Source organism: Eurypyga helias, unplaced genomic scaffold, assembly GCF_000690775.1.
Source record: "Eurypyga helias isolate BGI_N326 unplaced genomic scaffold, ASM69077v1 scaffold19038, whole genome shotgun sequence".
NCBI lineage: Eukaryota > Metazoa > Chordata > Aves > Eurypygiformes > Eurypygidae > Eurypyga > Eurypyga helias.
The window spans coordinates 21,528-33,413 of record NW_010265169.1 but is presented as its reverse complement, the minus strand read 5'-3'; the positions used below and the strand labels follow the sequence as shown (position 1 = coordinate 33,413).

General features: G+C 37.9%; 1 protein-coding gene across 1 annotated transcript; it reads right to left on the bottom strand.

The window, feature by feature from the left end:
- Window positions 1–1,172: 1,172 nt before the first annotated feature.
- On the bottom strand, window positions 1,173–9,211 carry LOC104513322 (mitogen-activated protein kinase 8; the record flags this gene model as incomplete). Its single annotated transcript, XM_010156643.1, has 5 exons — window positions 9,046–9,211; window positions 6,674–6,803; window positions 5,377–5,435; window positions 5,111–5,249; window positions 1,173–1,338 (listed from the first exon to the last, which is right to left on the bottom strand). Coding segments are annotated over exons 1-5 (616 nt in total), but the record flags the coding sequence as incomplete, so codon positions are not given.
- Between the last annotated feature and the right edge of the window lie 2,675 nt (window positions 9,212–11,886).

Sequence of the window (11,886 nt, the reverse complement as noted above, 5' to 3'; positions counted from 1 at the left end):
CTTTTCCTCAGAGCTGCTCTCTATAAGCTGCCATTTGAAAGAATGTACATCCTCTCCCGCACACTAACCATCCAAACAGAAATAAACCACACAGCCTTGCAAAAAAGATCTATTCTCATTCCTTTGAGCTAGCTTCTTTCATTGCCAACAACAACAGAAGTTATCCTTCTTGGCTTTTATGATTAACAACAAAATCAACTCTCTATGCACATAGCAGCTATCATTTACACACACCCTGAAGTCACTTGCTGTTTTGGTATGCAGTTGCCAGGGAAGTTTGCAGACTATATTAAGAATCCTGAAAAGCAGAGCAAGCCCCAGTTGTGTCAGTAACCTGAGGAGCCATGCCTCGCATGACCAAGAGACAGCTAACAAAGCATCACAGCGTCTCTTCGGCCTTACTGGAGGACTAATCAATAGCAGGTTTAAAATACCTTCAGCAAACGGTGACCTCTGTGCAATGTGCCTGCCTGAGGTGGAAACACCAAGTGAGCTGAACTGACCACAGTGATGGGATCAGTGAAATGACAGCAGAATTGGGGCTGCTACAACAGAACTTCAGGAATGACATGTTACTTTCTTTGGTTTCCTAAGGGATACTAGTGGTTTCATTCAGAAGATGCAATGCATTCGAAGGTGTCTTTCCCTCAAATGCAGTAGCTTTTCCTTATTTTCTTGTAGAAGATAATCAGAGAAGAAGGTCATCACAATGAATATAAAAAGGAGGGAATTATATGCAAGCAGAGGGACAAAGCAAACAAATTTCCTTGGAATTTGTCATAGACCTCAAAGAATCTACGATGCCTCACGACAGTATTCTCTGCATTCTTGTCTCAAGTATATAATCTATTCTTCTCTTCAGCAACATTAATTAAGAGCTTAGTGCGACAGGTTTAAAGCAGTCTGGTTTAAATAAAAAGTAATGCCAGTAATCTACCAAACAAGTTATTTCAATTTTTAAACAAACAAGGCCCTCAATTTCTTCTCCTATTAAATGCAAACATTTCTAATGGGTTGAGTTGAATAAACAAATTCGTGTATCCAGAATCTGCATTTTGGTCACAAGGCTAATTTATAAAATTTGTACAGCTCGAAAAAAAAACATTAACATGTAAATGTGGTGTGCCAAACAAAAAATAAAGCTATGCCAAAGAAAGACTATATTTGCTGACCGTTTTCTTTGTATCCCATCCCTAGGATGACCTCTGGTGCTCTGTAGTAACGAGTCACTACATAAGGCGTCATCATAAAACTAGTTCCTGCAGTTCTGGCCAGTCCAAAGTCAAGAATCTTCAAAGTGCAGTCTGACTTTACTACTATATTACTGGGCTTTAAATCCTTTAAAAAGAAACATCATATATGACTGCTAAGACAAGCACAAAGTACTCTGTGGTTCACATTTTAAAAAGAATATTGCTAACATTAAACCCCACATATACAACCAGGTTATTGCTATAACTGCAGTTTCTTTTCCCCTTGCATTAATTCATGTGCATTCAGCAGACTACAGAATTAATTCCTTTATTGTGCTTGCAGATTTATATAGCAATTAAAGAAGGAAAATACAACTAGCGTTACCAGATATGTTAGCAGTGTCTGAAATAAAGTGAGTTAGGTAAGAAATGTTAGCTCTGAGGGAAGGTCTAGAAACTGCTCACTGGAACAAGTTATTACTACAATGCAGAAAACAAGTAACAAGACAATTGCTGAAATTATTTGATGCAATAATCATCTTGATGAGAATTAGTAAAATTTTAACATGATTGTAAAAAATAAAAGGTTTTTTGGCGTGTGAAGGCTGCATTACCTCTTTTGAACCAATGCAGATGTTTCTTTGAACAGGAAGACAATCCCCATGCTCACAGAGATTTAGTTTCCCAATTCAGATTTGGTTTTATGCTAATTTTGGTGACCAAACCCAAAAGGGCACCATTAAAAAAAAATGCAAGAAACGATCACAGTCTGATACAGCTTCAGATGATTTTAGTTAGAAACTTGGAAACTGTATTCTCTTCATTTGAATACTAAAACCACATTTGACAATAGTGGCGTTACAACATCTATTTATATAGACAATACATAGACATACTCAGTCATTATCTCAGGAGGATCTTACACGCATCAGAATGTCACAGAGCACTCTACTAAGACTAATAAAAAAACCTGAGATGTGGCAGAGGATTCCAGCATTCGAGCTGCAGGCATTTGATAAGTAGCCCTATCTTTCACTGTTTCATAGACTTAAAGTGGCTCTCTGCAAGATTTATGTAGTTTTCATTTGTACTTGGCAAGGCTTTTACCAAACTCCTCAGAAGCTAAGAAAGCTGCATTAAAAACAGAGATGAAACCACAAAAAAGGAGTTCCAGAATAACAGAATTTTTATGTGTAGTTAAAAATCTTGCATACATACATATTCACACATGCACTTCCAAATCACACACACAAAGACTCTTTAGACAACTTTGGCTTAAAAGATTCTCAAATGCCACAAATGAATTCAAGTATTGTAAGGCATCCCTGATATTTAATATGCATGTTTCAAATTCTGCTGCAATCCTGTTTATTATCACCTTTATTTTTACACTCTTTATTATTTGGAGGATGTTCACTGCAGAATCCCAGCTGCATGCTCGTAGTATTAACTATACTCATCCTCCCCAAAGCTGCAGGATTAACAATGAAAATGTTAAGAGATATTGCCTCTGCAAGAGAAAAATCCCTAGGAGAACAAAAAAACAACAGCTTTCACAGTACTGTCCATCCTTAATTTCTAAGCACCGTTAAGCTGTCATGAAGCCTAGAAACATGTTGTAATGTGAAATACAGAACTGTCCTTTGGAATGCTGGAGGCTAGAGCTGACTTACACTGCATCCAAATTTATCCAGAACCAATACCTCTTATGTTTCAAATAAACAAGGACTCAAAAACTCCTGTAAGAGTGCTCAAGTTAGTTAAGCTGTATAAATATATCCAGAACCTAGAGCAGAAGCTTAAAAATGTAAAATGTCAGGGCCTAAAAATCAGAGATTATTCATGGCTGCCTCCACATTAACCAGACAGGGAGAGAGGGGCATCTCTGGAAGCTAATTCATGGCTTCTAATGGGCTTTTCCCTTTCTAAAGAAAGATTTGTGTGAATGGCTTCCATAACTAGACACTTAATTGTTAAGTGCTCAAAATCAGGCAGAATACAATGTTTCAGAGCCTCCATGCAAGACTAATGAGATTTGGTGTCCTTCAGTAAGTCAGCGAGGCACAACTCTGCAGCGCTGATCAGTCATTCTTCTCAGACTGCGAAATGTAATTGAACATGTACTTCTACACTTGCTGGAAACACTGCCTCTGCAAAATGTTTTCAACACAGTAATGTTCATTTGCCAACATCTGTTAAAGCCAGTGTAAAGCTACAGTAAAATCTTTAACAAGATCAAACCTTTATCCACTGATGCGGCAGCCAAGTATGCCCCCGACAACTTCTGGGTGAAACTGAAACTCTTTGTGTTTGAGCTCTGTCATGTTCCAAGTCCCTAGTTTGCTATGAAAAACACACTTATTTCTATGGCAGGTAGTAAGTATCCAGTGCTACAGGCACATATACAGATTGTTGTCATTTGAGTCACTGAGCAAGTTTTGAAAATATTACTGGGCTGTTGAGGTGACCGCAGCTCTGTTAGAAGCTGAAGAACACAGAAACTACATGAAACTACCAACACCAAAAAGAAAAGCTTAAAGCTTTAGGGTACACTAGATTCATTGCCAGAATGGTCCATAGGCAGCCACAGTAGTGCAGACGATGTTTAAGGAATAACTAGTTTCAATAAATTAATCAGCTTTAGACATAAATGACAGTGAGCGGTATAAAGAGTTACTATTGCAACCACAGGGTCCATAAGACAAATGTCCCTTTTCAAGCATGCCCTTCTTGTCTTCTGAGGTTTTGTTTAACTTGTTCCACAGAGAAACAGGATTTTGATACTTTATACCTTGAAGTATAAAGGCATAACGCACACAGCAGCTAAGTAATGCAAACACTTTGCCTGAATGTAATCTTCTAACAAAGTCTGAGAAGAAGCTGTCAGCTGAAAATCTGCCTTGAACATCTCAGAACAGCATATTGAATGGGAGTGCCATTCTGCTAGATCGCCTGCAGGCCGCTCAACGCCCCGGTCACAATGAGGTGGACTACTGAAGTGGACAAGCGTCATGACATAGCTGTTCCTGTAGTAGCACTCAGAACTGACATTCATGATGTACTTTTTTGTGTACATCATCCATGAAGACGACTATGCAGTAATGACTGAATGTATCACACATTAATAAGTTCAACTGTATCTTCTGCATCATTTCAGAAACAAAAACCTTTGAAACTCTCTAAAAAAATTAAAATGAAAATTGTAGCACTGTAGAAATACATACTTAAAATTTCCCAAAACAGTAGGGGTTATATTTGAAAAGTTCTAACTATACAATCTCAAGCAATCTTTACAGTACGTACAAATATATGAGATGTTCAACTTGAACAGGCAACCTCAGATTCAGAATTTTTTGACTGGATGCAACAAACATGCCATTTAAAAAGCAGTAGTCAGTTTTGCCTGAGTGCAGTCTGAGTGAATGCTTTGTGACACACTGGTGTATGAAGGTTCCATTCACAGGTATTTATCATCATCTGTTTATCTGGAGACATCATACATTTATTCATTACTCTGCTAGTAAAAAAGCAGAAATAAAATGGGCAGTTCTTTCAAAAGATGGGATTTCAGGTTTGGTTACCACAGCAATAAAGGCAGAGATGCTTTCAGATATTGTTTCCTGCCATGACTACTAAAATAGAACATTACATAGACGAGGTAATGTAACTCACTGCAAAAACCTTTATTTACTATGTGCAGATTATTATCAAATCGTTCAAACATTCAAAAAGTTCACTCCAGAATTACAGTGCAGAAAGGTGAGTGTGATGAGTTCCCTTCAGCTTTCTCTCTCTGCCTATGGGACAGGGTATGGATCACCCTTTCTGTTCTTATTTCTGAATTTTTTCTTTTGATTTTTAAATACTCAAGTCTAAACCAGGTGCAATGGAAAATATACATAGTTAAGTTCACTTACCCTATGTATAATTCCAGCTGAATGAAGATGTTTGATACCACAGAGCATTTGGTAAAGAAGATAGGACATTCGTTCATGGTCTAGCTCCATCTGAATCACTTGGCAGAGATTTGCATCCATGAGCTCCATCACTATGTAGCTTATGAAACAAAACAAAACAAAAATATCAGATAATACTGCCATTTGATTGTATTCTTTCTCTTGTTCATCCTTCTGCACGAACATTTTTTAAATTAATTCTCGGCTTTAGTTCAAATAAGACTTACACGTCTTGAAATTCTTCCAGGGATTTTTGTGGTGTGAACACATTCAGTAGGCCGATTATCTGTAGGGAGGGGGAGAAGTATAATTGCACCACAGCAATAGCAAAGTTGCAAAGTCAGCATTTCAAAACCAATACCCAACTATCCTGAGCTTCCTGGTATACATTGAAGCTCAAGATGCTCAGCAGCTCAACCAGACCTAACGTGCTAATGATTTTAGGAGGAATATTTTTCCTCCACAAATCACAATCTAAAGACATTCTGCATGCATTAACAAGATGATATTCAAAGCTTGAAGCCTAAGGAAGTTGGTTTCCCCCTGCCTCCTACATTCAGTTTGAAAAGAGCTGGTAAGATTTTTACGGCATATGAGGAAAAATAAAATAAAAAATTGACAAAGACTACCTAAGAGATACCACTTTGCTATTGACAGAGGTGAAGCAACAAGCCCACCCAAAGAGAAATTTGAGAGATTCCTGGAGCTGCTTTAGGATATTTCCCACTTGCTAAGAATGGTTGGGATGTGCAGAAACAGGTCTGTTTCAACCTGTTTTCAAGAGTCAGGCAGGCTTACAATAGTTTATCATCATATGAATTATGCTATTAGGTAAGACTTCCTTCAGAGAATCCATATATAAACCACCTCTGCTTTACAGAAAACAGAAAATTTCCCCAAGTAGCTAAAAGACAGAGTAAGTCTTCTAATGACTGACTGTCCCTAGCAGGCAGGAGGAATTTTATCTTGCTGAACAGGGATTAAGAGGGAGGGTGAGGAAGAGAGCACACAGATGCCCCTGAAGGAAGAAAATGGCCAATACCAGCCCTCTGTAGACCAACTCTGATAAATTTATCCCTTATTCTCTCCCCATTTCTGTGATCTCGTCTACTCCAGAGCTTCTTAAGCATCAGACAGTTCCCATTGTCACAATGCAAGCTTCCCAATTCATCCATGCAGCAGGAAAACAAAACAAAACAAAATTACAGCCTTTTTTCCTCCTATCTGTCTCCTGGAAGCAACAGAAAGAAGGATGTGCTTACCACTCGCAGTATTCTTATTTGACAGCTGCCTGTAAAATGTAGCAAAGTAACAGTCCTTTCCTGAGTTTGAAGGGGGTATTTAAAGATTGGGCAGGACTTAAAACTAACCATTAACAGCTCTTCTGAAAGATCCTTCTGCACTTAAAATGAAAATCTCTATGATCTACAGAGGATGCCATCTTCTGAAGTCTCTTTTAAGACTTTTACACAGAATAAACTCTTAGTTAATTCTTTAACATTTAAAGCAAGACACTGCACTTACATTTTTGTGATTAACACACTTCATAAGAACAAGCTCTCTGTATGCTCTTTTAGCATGGGTTTGGTTCTGAAATGGTCGGCTTAACTTCTTGATTGCAACATTTCGTTCAAGGATGGCATCATAAGCTGCACTGTAATTAAAAATAACATTATTACATCTCAGTGTCAAGGTCCTTTAAGCTGTGGCAGTTGACATCTTTTTCAGATACTTTGTATCACGTCTGCAGATAAACGAAATTTCCAGTATTATTCAGCTTTAGGGAGTGCAACAGCAAAGTGCTCTTATACGCTCAGTGATTCAAAATTTAGAAACGTTTCCCAGCTTTGCAGCACTAACACATGCAGATCTCCACAAAAAAAAAAAAAAAAAAGGAGGATCTCTGCTTCCTGAAATATCTTACTAAAGATACTAAGCTCTTGCCACTCATTGGCACTCAAGAACAGACCACCTAAAAAAGATCCCAAACACTTCAAACATAAAAAGCACATCAATTTTATGTCGAATCTTCACACTGAAAGAAGGGAGGAGAGGAAAAATGTAGGTTATACAAAGATCCCATGCTTTCACTTCTGCAGTTGCTTAATATCCTCAGGACACTGAAGGCATCAACGTCAAGATAAAACAAAGAAAACGTTAAGAAAGCCTTAACATCTTGAAATTACTGGCTTTTACTTGGTAAAAAGAAAGAATAACACTTTGTTTGGAGACTAGTGCCAAGATTGTCACACATGCAGTGACGCAGGCTGTTTAACTGATGAAGAATGGTACTGGGGACAACTCCCATAAGTATCAGATTTCCATGACAGGAAGGCAGAGATCTGTTTCCTGTAGGAGGTAACAGCTGACTGCAGTGCAGACTCAGGAAATATCTATCAGTTACTAAAAAAGCCTCAGCAGGGAAAATACTGTTCTCGTCTCTTATCAAGAGCAGTACACAAACCTAATTAGGAACATCCGCCAGTAAACAGTCACCATCTACTAAACCCAACTAGCAACTTCAAAAAGTGTGCCCTCTATGTAGTAGGCAGGCTCGAATTAATATTTTTTTTAACACAGTCAAAACCTCTAGACACTACTGAAGAAAGAAAAAAATGGAAACAACATATACTGGTAACTTCCTTTAGTTTACCTTTTCCACTATCTGGAATTTCCCCCCACTTCCCTCAAGAAAAGGAATATCTTGTGAAAGCATGGCAAAGAGGTGGACAGGGAATACTGCCAACATGGGACTCCTGTACCAGTATTTGAACTCCTGCATCCTCAGTACAGTATTCTGTTTCAGTACTAGATATGGTTTAGCCTTCAGGCCATCTGCTTAAATATTCCTTCAAATCAAGTTAGATCAGTTTAAGCAAACAAACCAACGCAGCTAAGACACAAATAAGAATTTAATACACACCTATACCACACGTCCTCTAAACAGTGATCAGGGCAGTAAAGAGGTTACAGGGAATAGGGTTTGAGAAAATTATGTTTTTCCCTACCTTTCTCTTCCTTGATTCTCTGTTGTTAAGTCTCTGGTTAACATCTTAAGATAATAAACTGTAAAGTCTGCAAGCTCCTGTGCTATCTTTATCCTTCTCGAATATTAAAAAAACTCTCAAGAAGCTTAAACCAACATTTATCTTTGGGGTAAGGCCACTGAACAGGAAATAGTGCCCACAAGTACCTAGTTGCCACCAATCTTAAATTAATCGAACACTCTTCAGTCCACACAGCATAAGTCTTATTCAGAGAATTATATTGTCAAAGAATTGTATTGAGTGCATGCTCTGCAAGTTTGTCAGTGACACCAAGCTCTGTGGTGGGGGGTTGGAACTAGATGATCTTTAAAGGTCCTTTCCAACCCAAACCATTCTATGAAGTCATATTTTCCTAAGCTGCGTCAGGCATTTACATATTACAATGACAGGCAACACCACAAATGATCACTAACTGTTATCAGTGCATAGTTAGATTATGAAACTAAGTGAAATGGGCCCCTAACAAACCATTTCAACAAGTTAAAGCATCTACAAGCATCAGCTACTATACAGAATATTTCTGGATTTTGTTTCCCTGTAAGTAGTGTGATTTAGGATTAGGATTAGTTTCTTTATCCAGGTTGGGGGGTCGTCGTCGTCCCCCCATTAATTTATGGGACTCAGTACAGCTGGCTGAATTTGCACAGAAGGGCATTGGTTTGGAAGCAGGAAAGGACATAGGTCAAACAGTAACAGCCCTGGCTGAGTTAAAAGGGCAATTACTAGTGCCATTTTGCACATAAAAGGCAGCTCTCCACGCTCCTACTCAGTAACATACAACAGTTAAAGGACTCAGAAAAGTCTATCAGAAGAACCTAAAAGTACATTTAAACTTTAAAGAAACCTTACCATACTATCCCTTGGGCTCCTGATCCTATTGGTTTTAAGTTTTGATATCGTTTCAATACAGTGAAAGTAGAATCTCCAATTTCAACACTGTAGAAATTGTTGTCACGCTTGCTTCTGCTCATGACGGCAACTTAGTTAGATCGCTTCATCCAAATTTTGCTTCTGGCCTGTAAAGAAATAAGACTTGAAACATTAATATTTTATAACTGTATGGAAACTGACAAAAGACATTTCCCAAAGAAGTCCTATAAGCATGTGTATGTTACTTTTAATGTCTGCAGGAATGAGATGGCATTTGTCTGAAATGGTTTATTTTTAGAAATGCTCCTAAGACAGGATTCTAGAAATGCAAAAATAATAGAAAAACAGAAGTGAATCACTGGCAGAAAAAAAACCTTAGATGGCAAAGAACAGAAGATCAAAAGGCAGAAAGCCGCACGTCATCCACAGAGCTCCAAGAGGGCTGCCATCCTTCCACACAAATGCAGCAAGGATTTGGACCAGACACTCTCCAGAAGTCCCTTCCAACCTGAACTATAGCATGACTCATAAATATCTACAGGTCTTCCAGACACTGCAATCATTAAAATACTCTTGGTCACAACTGCCAGGAATACCTGTCACTGGTGTGGAAGCATACTCAATCAGTCTCAGGCAGGAAAGGAAAACTGGCCTTGTCAGGGATCACCTCACATAATAGCTCCCACAAATAAAAGTAATAATCTTTAGAGAGAACAAGAGTAAGAAAAAAGGGTGTATATTCCACCAAAAAACCTCTCATATTAAAAAAAGAAAGGCAAAATCTTGCCTTTGTCCACAGGCTTATGTCCGCAGAAGAAAAAAAAAAAAAACCCTGCACAGTGGCTGTTCCTGTATCGTTTCCTGCTTCTTTGATATTAACTTTGAACTTTCAATTTTCTCTTTACATGGGTTTTGGGTGCAGCTGTAATAGATGTCTATCAGTGCAAATTCCCATTTGACTAGAACAATAGATTTCTGCAAGAGCAACAGCCTGCTGTCTTCCTTTGTTCCTAACTTAAGGAAGTTCTAAAAAGAACACATTTTCAACTATTTGGTACATGATAAATTAAAAATGCACTACCTTACAAGCCATTAATCTCAAAAGAAAAGTCTTTTAAACAACCCCTTTTTCCAAAATACTGTCAAAAAAAGTGTGTCTGGCACAAAGCCTTAACTAAATGCCAAAACAGTCTGTATCAATGTATTAGCAGTATTGTTAAAGGCTTCCTTCTCCAGTTGATAAGGGAGGCATAACCAGACAAGAACTGTGCTTAGCTCAAGAAACACTGTATACAAGCTGGGGATCCAGACTGGAAAGAGGAGCTCTACAGAGTGGAGGTAGGCTTTCTGGAGGGAGCCAAAAAGACTAATTTCTTAGCAATACATGATACCATCCCCAGCTCTTTTTTCCTTCTCTCTTTTATCACTGCATCTTTTGACTCCGCCTCTTTCTCAACACTTTCTTTACAGATGTACTCGCACACAGTTTTTGGAATAAAGATGCGCAACAAATAGATAATGACCAAAAAGGAAAAAAAAAAAAAGGCTTAGGAGAGAGAAAAATCATTGTGGAGCCAAACAAATTTTTGAAAATTAAAAAACAAATAATGAAGACAAACATCTGCACTGTTCACTGTCAGCTGAGAAAAAAAACACTTGAGTTTATCCACTAAAATTGTATTAAGGCACAGTGACACTGAACAATGTAGGATTAGTCAGAACAGCTTAGTAGCTAGAGCTCTGCTGTTTGGTATCAGTCTCAAGATAATGCAAGTTTAATACTTCACTTTGGATAATTCCTCAGAAAAAAATGCAGGAAGGATTGATCCTCTCCATCCACGATATTCTGATGAATGTTGACACATTCCCATTTAAAGGTCAATATTTTGAACAGCCAAAGCCAAGTGTTTAACTGAATTTTCTTTCAATTTGGTAAACTTCATAGGATCAAAGGGTGAAACAAATGAGGTATAGTTTAAGAAAAGGATCTTGAGAGACAGTATTCTCTTAGAGAAAAGAATTCCTTTATATTAACAGATTTTACATGTATACCATACATGGTATTACTACCAAGCAGATTTTATTGCCTTAAAGCTTTGTCATTTGTTAAATGTCCAATACTTTAAAATGTAGTTGTCAATACGTACTGGGAAAGATTTATTTACTAACTATTTTATAATTAATAATAATATTTCAGCATACAGCAGCATATAAAAAAATTCCTTGCTTATTTTCACTAATATTAAAAAAAAGTGTGTGTAATCTTTCTGTAATAAAGCTTTCACTATTTTCTGAATATATTAACTTTGCAGTCACCTAAGTACTGCTTATAAAAATTAGTATACCCCTTTCTGCTCCAAAGATAATTTTTAAAGAAAATTAACCCTTTATACACTAAGTCTAAGCTTCGTAATTGAACAGCTCATGCGCTGGACTATTACAGTAGCTATGCTGACCCTAAGAAAACCAATCTTGTGACAAGGTTTGATATGTAAATTCTTTCACTTTAGAAAACTTTATACAGTGTCATGTATAAAGGAGATCACCAGGAAGCATAACTCTCGTGGTCCATCCCCCTGTACTCTGCAGGTGTCTCCCAAAGCAAAGCTGCCAGGGAAGACCAGGAATCTACCCACTGACCAGAGAGAAATAAAGCACAAAGGATTGTTTTGCCTATAAATGAGCATTGGTGCCCTGGTATTTAGACAATAGACAGCTGCAGCCAGGACTACAACATGCAGAAGGACAGCCCAGCACCAGGCCACCACCTCCACTTTCTAGTTTGAGTCTCCCCTTCTTCAACAATCTTTGGGTTTGTCA